The 14,264-nt window shown below is 43.4% G+C and overlaps 1 protein-coding gene across 3 annotated transcripts in view; it reads left to right on the top strand.

The window, feature by feature from the left end:
- LOC133452743 (zinc finger protein 521-like) overlaps positions 1 to 14,264 on the top strand; it is a 96,118-nt gene that overhangs the window by 67,412 nt on the left and 14,442 nt on the right. For all 3 annotated transcript variants that reach the window (XM_061732345.1, XM_061732346.1, XM_061732344.1), the window contains one exon: positions 10,728 to 10,859. In XM_061732345.1, coding sequence (XP_061588329.1) covers positions 10,728 to 10,859 — 132 coding nt within the window. The remainder of the gene's footprint in view (positions 1 to 10,727; positions 10,860 to 14,264) is intronic.

Raw genomic sequence — 14,264 nt, 5'->3', positions numbered from 1 at the left:
AAAAAACCCACATGTATGGAATAAGCACTGGTTTCTCTACCTGCCTTTATATAAGATTTAGTTAAACTATTTTGAAAGAGATTGAGTTGTTAGTCAACGTGGAAGAGGTGGAAGGTGAGGTGGATGCAATGTACATTTCAAAATCAATAAAGACATGTGGCAATATGATAAAGATTATTTACCTTTTCAAGTATAAATCTTAAATATATGTTTTAATTGCAACTGGTGTATGGAGCTTTAATCAGAATGAACTAAGCCACTAAATTGAGCTTTAAACAGAGGTACTTAGAAAAATATTCCTTTAAGCCCCCAAGCAATTAGTCCAGCTGCCTGCCTTTGTCCACCTACCTATTGTGTTCTTTGTAAAAACCATTCTCTTACACCTCCACTTACTCCATCCTCTGAGACGCCATTGGAAATCCAGGGCCCCGAGTTGAACCCACAGTTGGTTTAAGTGTAATGAAATGTATGTCATGTCTGTGGCTCTCTCCCCCCGGCTCCCCCTCACCCCTGGCCCCCTGCATGCGTTGCCTTTGACAGCGAGGCCTCTGTGGCTTCTGCTGCAGTGATCTTTAGCCCCTCCAGGTCCCACTCACTATTTAGGACATCCCTGCGATTTGAGGGTGGACTCAACCATTCACACACGCTTCAGAGCGTCAACTGAGGAGAGGAGTAGACAGATAGCTGGAACAGAAGTTTTGGACAGCTAAATCAACCCGCTGGGAACCCCAGCCCTGATGTTTGGCTGCTTTTTAAAAAAAAAAAAACACCTCTGCTTTGTTTGTATGTTTTTATTATACACTAAATAAAAAAAAAAAAACGAAATTGTTGACGTTCATCAAACTTGCTATGGCCCTGCAAATGTGAACATTTGCCCTGTAGTTTCTAGTATTTACCTTTAATCTGTGTCCTGTCCTGCGGTGTACACATCATAGAAACCATGGCAACAGAGGTCTGGTGCAGTTTCTGGGGAAAAAAAAAAACACAAAAAAAGAAAACACAAGCTTAGCAATTTCAGATGATGCTTATTTAAATTTCAACATGTGTTGACATAGCTCAGTATGCTTTTTTTGTTTAATCATATATTCAATCTGTATGCAGATGAAGGCAGACACATCACACATAGAGCACTCGTGTGGCATGTGTGTGTGTTTATGAGGCTCCGTATGTCATTTACCTGATGCTTTTGCGTTTGTGACTGTGTTTGTTCCCCTGTGCGTGGACGTGTGTCTGTGCATGGATATTGCAGCTTGGAACAAGTGTGCATGTCCACTATATTAGTCAGAGCGTGCGAGGGGCGCCTCAGCATGTGTACACTGCTGTCTGTTCAGAGCTCTCTGCGCCAGCAGGGTGCGCCATTCCAATTTACCCATCAGCCACGAAGGCAGGGGGTAAAAGCGCGGGGCATCGCTGTCGGAGATTTCACATTCAAGGGACGAGATTACCTGTCATGGGACCCCTGCGTGGAGGTGATGAGGGAGGCCGACTGCAGGGGCACAGTGTGGGGGAGTTGGGACTGTTTGTGGGACGCGGGGGAGTGGGGGAAAGACGGGGAGGGAGGCACGACTCAAAACTACACAGGAACCCGTGGGCTCTCTGTTTTCTGGGAAGCATAGCTGCCAAGCTGCACATCTGTTTGACACCAGGCGCTGTGGTATGCCAGTCAGGGGCTGTCTGTCCTGATTCACATCTTCTTGCTCTCGAGTTTGTTGTGAGAATCTGGACGACTGCTGGAGCCCGGTCTCAGTAGAGATCATTGCAAAAACAGTGTGTTATGTAGGCTCTACGATAAGAAAAAGCAGCAGACAAAGGAAGCATGAGTCTTATCATATCTCTGTCTCAGTATTGTCTTTTTAATTTCATCTAGTGTAAATTTGCACAGGAATCCAGAACATATTCATGGCATTTTAAATTGCAGCTACGTGAGGCCTGCAGACCCAGCTTACACTCGTTCATGCTCACTTTGCTTGTGTTTGAGTATCAGCCAACTCAGCTTTGGACTCTCCAGAGACCCGAAAGTCTGTCGAGGAGACGGGACATTCCAAACAGCATAACTCATTCATTGCACCATCTCTGCTGCATTAGCTAATTATATGCAGGTGCTTTCCTTATTCTTTTTGTAGATCTAATAAAAATGTAGCCATAAGTACATAAAAACCAGAAAGGCGGCAAAAAGGTAAGATGGAGACAGTGTGGAGGAAGTGGCTGAATGTGCTGTGTGAAGCAAATTATTGCCCCCATGTAGATTCATCAGTTCTCCCTGCTGGATTAAGGAAGGGCCTTTCTAATGAAGTTCGCCCCGTCAAAATGAAGGGACTAATTCTGATTTAGCTGAGGTAATGAACTTCCCCTCTCCTAGTGAGAGCAGCACCATGGGGCGAGAGGAGAGAGGGGTGGTTGGGCAGGGGAGGAGGGGGCAAACAGAGTGGCAGCGAGAGAGAGATGGAGGCAGGTCGAAGACGAAACAGAGGAGAGACATGGAAGGCGGATAGTTAAAGCTAGAAGGGAGAATGAAAGCAAGGGGAGAATGAAGAAAAAATTATGCAAAACGGCTGTCTCTTATTTGCTGAGATGTATTAAATTTCCAGTGCGGCTGCCTGTGTTATATAAAATTATGTTAATGTCTTGTGGCCTGCTGTGAATGGCGGCTTGCTGGTCCTGAGCATGCGTGGCTGGCCGCTACACGGAGCGCGCTCAGTGGGACTCAGCTTTTCTATTAAGGAAAACCTCTAGACACCTGATGATGAATTCTCTCTCACCAAATGTTCCCCCTTTTTTTGTGTCGAAAATATGAGCGCTTTTCTAAATGACTTTGGAGAGCCTGGCATGGCGCTTGGCGGCCCGCATCTAGCAGGGGGGGAAAAAGGGTATGAGGGAAAGGGGAGTCCCTCTGCAGCAGGCTAAGGGAGTCAATTAAAGCAAGCACTGATAATTATAAGCTGGCAGAACGCAAGGGCTGGCTAATTGTACGGTGTTCCATGCCGTGAGGCCAGCCAAGGGGCCTCTCCTCAACACCCTGCTCCTTTGTGTGGACCACAAACCCCATAGAGCCACATACCACAGCTTTACAATACCACAGCGAGGCTAACAAAAAAAAGCCAGGCATGTGCCCGCAATTAACTTCTTACATTCAGGTCATTCATTCTTTTGAGGCCTGAAAGAAAGTCTGGTTTATGTTCACACCTCATTTCTTTTTCTTCATTGCTTCCTAGAAAGTTTTTCTTTGTCCATTGTACAGTATCTTAGTTATTTCTATTTTTTTTCCCCACTTTGCACAGCAACTGTCATCCAGTGATGTAAAGGCAGGTCATAGGCGGTTGACCTTTAGTTGAATCGAAGCAAGAATGAGTCCAGAAGTTTAAAAAAGCCAATGGGAAGAGTAAATTAGAGCATTTTAGTGTGGAGTGGTGGTTACGTGGCTGCAGGGGGTCGACATTCCATGCAATCCATCTCAGCAGCCTGTGCTGTTTGTCCCCAGCGGACCTTCGTACCTGCCTGCAGCTGCTGCGCCTACATATCACTCCTTAACAAGTATTCGCCTCTCTCGTTTGTTTTTCTGGATTTCTCCCTTCACTTTCTTCTGCTCCTCTGCATCTGTGACCCGTGCATTGTTCATTTGACTGAGTTTTAGCCATTGTGGCTTTTCAGCTGCAAGAACAGCAGGTGAAGTGACAACACAAAATGGCAGGCTTTTCTTTGAGCAGCGCCGTAGCACTGCAACTCCTGCCGGAGCACTAGCTTCATCTGGTGTTATCTCTTCAGCAGACGGCAGGTTTATACCTTCTCAAATTGCATAAATGCACACTGATCTGGAAAAATACAGTATCTTTGACCCTTGGAAGGCTCTGAACGGTCTTGGCGTTTCTCATCTACAAGATTTTAAAGGACATTTGGTGCATTTCTTACTCCTTGTGAAGATACACTACATACTAAAACAATGTGAAAAGTGTAATTTTCAAGTAAAAATTCTAATTAGTTTTTTTGTCATGCTACTTCTTGTCTCTTTGTCATGATAAAGGTGCACCACAAAGGCTTGTATTTAGTTTAGTTTAGTTTTTTTTCCTTCAAAGGAACACTCTGGGGTTAAATCAACCCCACGTCTATTATTGGATGGCAGTAAAAGATGTTAAATCCTCATTGAATTATGGTCAAAAAGGTTGATTTTTGGTTAAGGCCGACAATTGATGGTGGATCAGCCATCAATCAATCATCCAATTCTAATGCCATTGTGTAATCGATGTTGAATCAACATATTCGGTTTGTTGCAGACATGGCTTCAACATGGATTAAATGTTTCTGCCTACCCATATTTCACCGTTGATTCTCTCATATTTTGCTATCAAGGAAGAGTTTTCCTAAGTAGCCAACACAAGATCATTTATAGCTTTTAGCTGGAATAGAATACTGTATATGTTGCAGCAAAATGGGAATTAATGTCATCAGAGTGGGTGGGGGGGGGGGCAAACTACATCTGACAACATTTCTAAATGTTATTCTTCTTAACTTATAATGTAGACAGGGTCCCTACAGACAAACTGGGGTCATTTTAATTTTGAATGTGTATAAAGAGTGTAATAAAAGAATTTTACAGTCACGCAAACTCCTGTCAACAGAAACAAAAGGAGAGTTCATGTCTTCTGCTAACACTTTTATCATAAATATACAAGTATCCAACCAGTTATATGGAAGATTTTCAGTTTGGATTAGTCGTCAACCTGCCTGTACAAACAAGATTTTCTACTCACTGAGCTTGTTGTAACTGGAATGTTCAATTAAATTCCTGTAAATGCCTCTTACTTCCACTTTTTTCTCCTGATGTTTCCTTCTCACCTTCTCCTGCACACATATCACGTGAGAAGGACAAAGATGCAAGAAGGAGTGGATGAAGTAACACTATAAGAAATTAGAATCCATAGTGCTTGATAATAATGCTCACAGCTGTATCATTCAAAAATGTGTCATAGTTTTAATGGTTCACGAGTCAAATTGTATTAATTTTACAATATAGGCTAAAAAAACTGAATGGTGGCAAAGTTTTTTCAGAAGTGTTTTTGGGTCCCATCTCATCGCCCTGGCAACACTGAAGAATTGAAAATTGAGTTTTTTAAGATGGGTGTGATGTTGTGAAAGGAGGGCTTAACAGAAACTGAAAATGACAGCAAGTCTAAAAATAATCCTGTAATGTTGTAAATGAAAAGAAAACGCTGCAGGTGTGTGTCATGGAGTCAAATATAGCATCAAAGCTAATATATTTTGCATTACAATTCAATGAAACCAATGGGTTGCAATTCTTTTATATATTTTTGTATATTCAGAGTATTATGAGATGCAATCTTACTCTTAGCCAAGAACAGGAGCAGGAAATATCACCTTAGTGTGTCTGTGGAGAGTGAAAAGTGTCCTTTCTCTCTTTGTCCTGCTCGTTTTTGTGAAATCCAAAAGGTGTTCTAGTTGACTAAGCCCTTTGTAGCATTCATTCAAGCGTTAAGCATGTTTATCTCGACACAAAAACCTGTCAGTTGAGTGTTTCTACCTCTGGCCTGGTAGCCAGGGGAGCTGTGAAACGGTTAATGTAGGCACAGAGAGGGTGATCCTAGCAGGAGCCGTGCCCTGCTCTGATTAGCACCTCCAACGAGCTGCCATGCATCAGAGCTGACATTGTCTCAGAGTCATGTTACCCCAGAATCCTTTGCTCTTGCTGTGTGAGGGCGTCACCACTGACATGTCGCAGCCTCTCTTCCTCCTTCTGCGGGCTGGAAATGCTCCAAAGTTAGGACCTGAACACGAGGGCTCTGTTCCTTACTTACCTCAGCTTCTACTCTACTCTTGCAGACACAGAAGATATATTTCACGATGCTACGTTCTCTAGGCGAAGTTATGCTTTTCCTTTTCCTGCTGTTGTAATTTTCCAATATCTTTGACATTATTGGCTCACCTGAAACCACATTTCTCTCTGTGTTGGTGTGATACTTTGCCTCCTTGATGGATTGGAGAGAGAAGCGGGGTTTTGTTATGCCACGTTTAAATCTTACTCTTCAGTTTCAACATTTTGCACTTGGTTCATTCTGTCCTTCTCAAACTGCGGAAGCAGGAAATGGATATTAGCAGTGTTCCCCCCAGGTGCCTGTTCTCCAATCAGCTTTGGTCCAGGGGGAGTCCATCCCTCTGCGCTCCCACGTACCATCTTCCTACCCCCATACGTTACATTCTGCAGTCCTTAATGGGCTTCAGAGTACTTCTGAAATGAGCTTGTGCCTTATGAGCAGTGAGTCTACCTCAAGAGAGCACACCACACGGAGGTGGAGTCAATTTGTATTCACCCATAATTCCCTGGGCCTTAATCACTCTGATTTTCCCCCCATTATCTCTTAATGGATAGTTCCCACAGAGACGAGAGAGAAGTAAGCCCACCTACTGTTTACAAGCCTAAAGCTGCCTCTTCTGCTGCCATCCAAGCATCCTATAGTTGGTTGAATATACAGCAGTGACTCCTAAACACCAACTGTCCTCTGCTCATTAACACTCATCTCCAACATCATCCCGAAAAGTACGAGGCAGATGGACGAGCAGACAGTATAAATGTGTTCATTCAAAGCTGCTATTTCCTCCTCTTATAGCAAGGTTTGACAGTTTAGGAACTCGGCATTGCAGTGGCCTGTTAGCTGGGGAGGACGAGCTTTTGTTGCTGTGACTGTTCTGCCTCTGCTTCTCCAAAACAACCCATTCCCCACTTCTAAATATTCTCAGTTTGTTCTCCGACTTGTTTACTCATTACTCCAACAAAGTAGCGGCCTGATTGATGCCCTTAATATCATCTACTCTAGCGACACAAGCGACTTGGGCCCTTGGAAGAGTGAGCTTCAGAGAACAATTCACTATGCCCCAGAGGGGAGTGTAAATCTAAGTATCAGATTTTTTCTTGCGCAGAAACCAAACGCTCCAATTCAAGCGGCTCTTCTGCAGAATTGTTGAAGCAGAATGAGGGGCAGTGGTGCAGCTGGAATAAGCTGAGGGAGATTTTTTAATTAAGCAATGCCCCGCGTTATACTTAATTACACACTATTTTCTGAAAGAACGGCTGCCTTTAGTTGCTTGAGTCTCTCTCAGTCAGTGACTCTCATTTGATGGCGCAAGATTTCCCAATGTAAGCAAAGCAAGACATCAATCAAACCCACACAAACGTAACCCCTGAGCCAGACCTGCAGGCCCCCGTGTCCCAAACAGCCTTCAGCGCCACGTGAACTCCGGCCTGGATTAAAAACGTAAACAGCAGAAGAAGAAATCAAGACAATTCTTTGTGAGAATAGTTTTCCTCTCTTGCTCTCCCGTCCTCCACATGGGATAGATATTAGGCATTTGTGTTTTAAGGAGCTGTGAAATACATAAACCATGATCCACAGGAATGCGAGCCCCTGTGGATATGCAGATGGGCTTACTTTGCTGGTGTCAGGGATGCTTAGAGGGAGCAGACGTAGGAGCAGTTCTCATCTAAAGGATTTTCTTAGGAGTGGAGGGGGACAGGGTGGTGGCAGTGGAGAACACTCGGGAGGCTTGGAAACACAGAGTGGGAGGAAGGAGAGATGAGGATAGAGAGAGAAAAGGGAGAGAGCTGACAGTCCCCTGTGGCCCTGTAACTATATCCAGAGTCTGCTCAGCGCTCGGAGAGGGGTGGGGGCCAACGCAGGGCCTTGCTGATTGGGCAGCCCCGGAGAAGGGCTGGGGAGCAACAGGAAGTGACCTCAGCCCAATGAGGCAGCCATAGGGGTGAGAACGCTGACGTCCTCCCTGGGCTCTCGCTAAGAATCAGGCTGCCAGCCTGATTCCACCCCTATTACAGTGCTGACTACTAACCCAGCCCTGAAGGCTGCATCATAGCTGTGAACAGAACACTATTTACTGTTGATCCAATCGTAGTCAGGCCTCACCTACTACCGTTATGTCATTCTTTTCAACTACATTGGTCTTGTTTTGCTCCTACAGCCCAATATAAGCTCACCAGCCACTTAATTAGGCATATTGTCTAAATAAAGTGGCTAGTGAGTTTATTTTAAATCCACGATGCAACGCTTTCATTAATTTAATAAGATTTTATCGTGTAATGTTTAGGCATTCCTTCAATCTGAAATGATCTGACTTTAAATCTTGACTTTCCCCTTATGCATCTTCACACAGAGACATAAACACACATGCACATGCAAGGTCAGGCAGGCAGGTGCAGAGTTATTTGCATTATGAAGCAGGGCAGGTCTCAGAAGGGACAGCATTGTGCAATAGGGTCAAATAGGGGGTGCGCATATGGCAGAAGAACAGATCCGCAAGGGCTGCAGCTAGTTTCACCTCTGTGTACACCCTCGCACAGATAAGCAAACCTGAATAGTGATCAAAGAGAACAGTGATCCTCTTCCACGGGCAGTCATGCTGCCCTCCTCACCCCGTTTCACTGATGCCTGCTGCTACACTCAGATGCACATGTAGGCTACAGAGTATATGATGGTGTGTTCTGCAGTTATTTATGATTCTGCATGATTGAAGAACACAACATCACCTCACTGCCTTTCAAACTACTACAAGCTACTTTTATCTGATGTAACATCAGTCGTGCAGGAACTCGGTCTATGATCTTGTGATATTTTTTTTTTACCTACTTGTGCTTTGACACGGAATCCATTCCTATGTCATATATCATGCCATATGTTTATGTTACTGAGAAAAGATTAAAAGAGGGGAAAAACTGGCAAAAATGCATTATGGTAAAACGTTCAATATGTATTCGCTCCCACTGTTTCTGTTGGCACTGCAGGAGATCTTTCTATTGCCTTTTTCTGCTGGAATAATAGGGGTCACTGGGTTCCAGTTGTCACTACTACTCAACATCAATTCGTAGACGCTCAAATAGTGCCTACTTTTTTTTTTCCATCAAATTCAATTGCCAAAATATTTTCTAAAAATTATTGACATTGGCAAAGTTTTTTTTAAAATTATTATTGGTGGATATAGTCAGATTTTGAACAGCCTTTGCTGAGCCCAGTAAGCCTTTAGCTCTCACGGGCGCATATTGACGAGAAAGCAAAAGGCTTAAAAGTTAAAGAAAAAAAACACACAGATCAGAGGGAACCTTGTCTATTCAGTGTTACTGATTTTCTTCTTTTCAGCTGACTTGTTTTGCCAGATTTGCCTAAAGCACCTCAATAAACCCTCTGCTTTGCCTCAGCTGTGCACAGCTGTTTAGCTGGGCTATGCACACATGCTTTTTGTGTCCGTGGTCTGTGTGGTGGGCACCAGGCTGCAGGCACCTGGGGATAAAATCTACATGGGTCCCCGAAGTATCCATCCCTCCCCCAGCCTTAATGTCTGGCTTGGCAGGAGTTTGATAGAGCTCAGTCCGGCCCCGTGGCAGTGTAAAGGCCTTTTATTGACACACCAGAGATGGGCACTTCTCTTGAAGTCTTGAGTCAGCAGGTTGTTGTGCCACAAATAAGAGTGCAGGTCTACAGTCATGACATTTATTTAAGTTATCAGTGTGCCTGGCTGAGGCAGCCTAAAGGTGAGACGTGCCAGGATTCCCAAATGCCAAGAGATGATAGTTTATCTTGCTGCATGTTGTAGAGGAGGACGGTGTTGTATTGTGAGGGAGGAAGACTGGATATTGATGACAAAAAAAGTCAGGTTTTAGACACAATATTTTAGTAATGTCTTGAAATGGCACTATTTAAATATTTATTTATTGCACAGTAAGCTTCCATGTTCCCTTTATTTGTACTGTGTATGATTTTCATTCACGTCAATGAGGCCTGAGACCAGGCCTCATTGAAACAGTAAGAACTTCAGCGTGCTATCCAGCACATTTCTGACAGGAGCAGATATGGGCAGAAATATGTGCCACTAGAAACTGAATTTGAATAATTTATATTTGAATTTGAATTGCTCAACTTGAATAATTACATAAACAAACTGAATCTGAATCACATAATCTGAATTTGTATTGTTTCATTTGAATCATTGCATTGAAAAACTGAATCTACATTCAGTTCTCACAATTCAAATTCAGCTCTTGCAATTCAATTTCAATTTTACTGTGCCAGACATCCGGGTCTTCCGGAGGAACAGCAATCGAGTGCAGAAATTTTTCTACAAAACGGCAAGATATAAATCTACACTTTTTACACAGAATGGAGAAAACACAATAGGTTTTGAAATATCTAGCTCCCATTGGTTGTTTATATCGTTGAAAGAAAATAGAGTTTATAGTAGGCTACGTGAAAAGGAGTTCTTTGTATCTGAGCTCGATTGCTCTTCGTCCGAAAGACCCGGATGTCTTGCACAGTGAAATTGAAATTGAATTGCAAGAACTGAATTTGAATTGTGAGAGCTGAATGTAGATTCAGTTTTTACAATGCAATGATTCAAATTAAACAATACAAATTCAAATTATGTGATTCCAATTCAGTTTTTTAATGCAATTATTCAAGTTGAGCAATTCAAATTCAAATATAAATTATTCAAATTCAGTTTCTAGTGGCACATATTTCTGCCCATAAGCAGATCACATCTTGTCCTATTTGCTGTTTGACTCGCCAAGATCCCGGACGCAAATTTAAATGTGAGAAGTAAAAATAGGGTGAATGTGAGGCAGAATGAGGCCTATGCTTCTCATGCTATATTCATATTCTGTGTATTTTCTTCTTACGGTTTTCTGTGTTTGTGGGTTGTTTTTTTTTTCTCAACAGAGGAAGGACTGAACCACGAATGCAAGCTATGTAGTCAGTCGTTCGACTCGCCGGCGAAGCTCCAATGCCACCTGATCGAGCACAGCTTTGAGGGCATGGGTGGAACCTTCAAGTGTCCCGTCTGCTTCACAGGTTTGTACTGCACCCGAAAGCCTCTGTGTTTTACAGGTTTGAAACCAACTGAAAAGATGCAAAAGATACAACTTTTCAGAGACATTTCCATTTCCAACAAAGCGGTTTTACACACTTCTTATGTGTGAAAAAGGCAAATGGGTTCTAAATGAGTTTTGAAAGGTCAAGCAAGCAGACCAGCTAAAGCTGGGAGCAGTTTGCTGCATGTGGCTTTTTATTTAGTCAAATTGCCTCCAAATCAAGGCGAAAGAAGTGTCAAAAGGTGAGAGGGGGAGAATGGCAGGGAGCAGGGGGGGAAGACGGTGTGAGCTGGAGGGAGATGGTGGGGGAGAGAGGAGAAGATGTGCTAATTGTGGATGGCAGTGGTGCTGATAGCTGTAATGATCTCATCTGTCTCTGTGCGTGGAGGTGGAAGGACCGGACTCCTCCTGAGAGGATAGCGCCCTCCTTCAGTGTCAACAGGGTTAACTATCTCTATAATGAAATCTGCAAAGTCGTTAACTTCAGTTCTCCACTCTTTCTCCCTTCTCAGCTCTTTACTCTTCCTAACACTTTTTGGGTCCTCAGCTCATTTCCCCCTCGTACTTCCTGCATCCCCCCATCCACCTATCATGCGAAAAGACAAAAAGAAACGTCTCATTTCTGCTCTCACGTGTTACCAATTAGCGTCATTAACTCACATTTTTTTCCATTTCAATCCAGCTCTCTTCTATTACATCTTTATCCACTTCAAGTCACCGCTATATTCACTCCCTGTCTTACCCCCCACTCTCACCATCCCTATTTTACATAGCTGTTTTGGTTTTATCTGTCTTTGTGAAGAAGCCTATTGATATTTCCTTTCCTCCACCCCGCACAGGGGTCTGGGCATTTAATATACAGAGCATGCCTCCTTCATCTGAGGCTTCATTTTCCACCGTCGGCTTTGACAGACAGGTCCCCCCCTCCTCTCCCTCTGCGTCCATATCGATCACGGCACATGAGAGAGAGAGGGAGGGATGCTGGGGTGAGGAGAGGGAGGAGGGAGAGACGGAGTGCACCCTCAGGACGGCGATCTCAGAACAGACAGACAGATGGGCGAAGGTCTACGGTGGCGGGGAAGGCAGGCGGCAGAGGGTGCGGGATGAACTGAAAGGCTTCCCTCTGTTGGGGATGCAGGGGACAGGCAGACGGAGCTGGAGTCAGTGCACTTGGAGGAAACAGAGCGATTGAGAGATTGGCTGACAGCTGTCCTTGAATATATTTCTTCAAACTGAGTCTTAAATATACATGAGAAGACACTTGTTTAACACCTTAACAAAGTAAAGCTCGTACCGTCAGAGTGAATTCCTCCAGTGATTTTATTTTTGTTTTGCATTTAAATCGACAGTTTACATTTCTCCCCCCTCTTTACTTTGTTAGAATCCCTAATTGTTCTTAAATAGGTTTTATTTATATATAAATATTGGTAAATGGTTAACACAAGCAGCACACTCCTCCACCTCTTCAGTTCAGCTGTTTTTGTCTTAGAAATGTCTCGGTATTTGGGATGGCTGCGGCTCAGGAAGAAAAAGGCTTTCTGCCAATCATGAGGCCACTGGTTTGATCCTCGGCTTCCCAAATGCACATATTGAAGTGCCCTTGGGCAAGACACTGAACCCCACATCTTGATATGTTCAATGGTTTGAGAGCGTGAGTATGATAGAGGAAAAGCAATGCATAGGCCAAAAAAAAAAAAGTATACCTTGATAAATGACATGTGTGAGGGGGTGGATGTAGCTACTATTGGAAACAGTTTGAGTGATTAAGATTTAAAAGATAAAAGTAAAGAAAAAAATCTAAAAGGCACATATACATTTATAGACTTTCAATTTCCAGGACTCAGTAGTCTTGATTAAGATGTTTTTAACTTGACTTCTAGAGAAAACGAGAGATACACCAAACATCTGTTAAAAGTCTTCAACATCAAGGTGTTCAGTGGGGTTTGTAGTCTCTGTAGAATATAAAAGAAGGCGCATAAAGCAGAGGATAGGAAGTGTTTTTTTTTCATATGTAATAGAAATAACAATATTCCCTTGTCCTTACCCGTCAATAATACGTATCTGGTGCTTATAAAGTAGTGGGGAGGTCAGGATAACTTCCTACTCCCACTAATGACGGCTAAATGTATTAGTCATACATTAATATGATTTATAGGACCCACTTATTGTCAACAAATTGAGCTTAAGTGCTAAAATTAAACTCGTTCATAATGCAAGTAGCCCTCTAAGGTAGACTGAGTTACTTCATGCACGGCCTGTTCACCGTCCATTCTCTGCTGAAACTCTGGTTTTATTACTTCCCCATCCATGACATGGATTTCCACTGGTTGGAAATTGTGCGGAAATTATCTGGGAGAGATAGCAGCTGCATCTGTAGAAACATTTAGAGCTGCTTCTTATATGGTTGGGTCCTTTTAATCTGCTACATGAACTGCAGTTTTGTATGGAATATTTAAATCAGCAAAGTAGCCGTTAAAGGTTGAGAAAAGGAGAATGTGGTGAAATAACATCGATAATATTCATGTATGGCAGAAGTGCTTTGAAACAGTAGTAATGATACATGACTGAGCGCTCTTTAGGCTCTTTAGGCAGCCTGTATTTGAATTCCCTCTTGCGATCGCCACACACCATTTCAAAAAACGTTATTTTTACAGATTCAAAGGTTGTCTGTTACAGATGTCATGAGTCTGAACATGAAAGCAAAACTTTGATAAATCTAGGCGGTGGCAGTGATAGCGCCGGTGCTGTTGAATATGCTCATTTAACAAGGTTACCCTTTGTTTAAAAGACCATTTCCCCCTCAATGCCCGTGCTTTTATTTTGATCTGCCCCTGTGTGACCCAAAACGCAGTGGGAGGTAGAGAGTGATTGTCATTCTTTCAAACACCTGATTATCCTCAATCCCCCAGCTCGGGGGGAACGGCGAGAGGACAAATCCTACCGCAAAAAACAGACCGGAGAAAAGTATGGGGAAGAGTAAGTTGCAGGCGGCAGATGAGGATTGGAAAAAAATAGAGGAGAAAGGAGACAAAACTTAGAGGAAGCTGAGGAGGTTGCAACTGGCAAGTTTGGATGTGAGATAAAAGGAGGGAAGTGGAGGAGGAAAAAGAGAGCTGTGTCGGGGAGGGAGGGTAAATGGAGAGAGGTCCATAAGCCCCTGGATGATGAGAGAGCTGCTGACTCTCCCAGGACAGATTTGACAGGTTTCAGAAGTGGGGGAGCCTGCAGCTAGAAGTGTCTGCTTGCACCCTTAGGAGCGGCAAGGAGGGCTGGTGTGGAAATTGTGATTGGGAATATGTGCTTAAGACAAACAAAACAGAAGAAAGTGTGCCTGATGAAAGTCCTGTATGTTTGTGTGTGTGTGCAGGTGCTTTTTTTCTTTTTC

Source organism: Cololabis saira, chromosome 10 (assembly GCF_033807715.1).
Source record: "Cololabis saira isolate AMF1-May2022 chromosome 10, fColSai1.1, whole genome shotgun sequence".
NCBI classification, from domain to species: Eukaryota; Metazoa; Chordata; class Actinopteri; order Beloniformes; family Belonidae; genus Cololabis; species Cololabis saira.
This window is presented reverse-complemented; position numbering and strand designations above follow the sequence as displayed.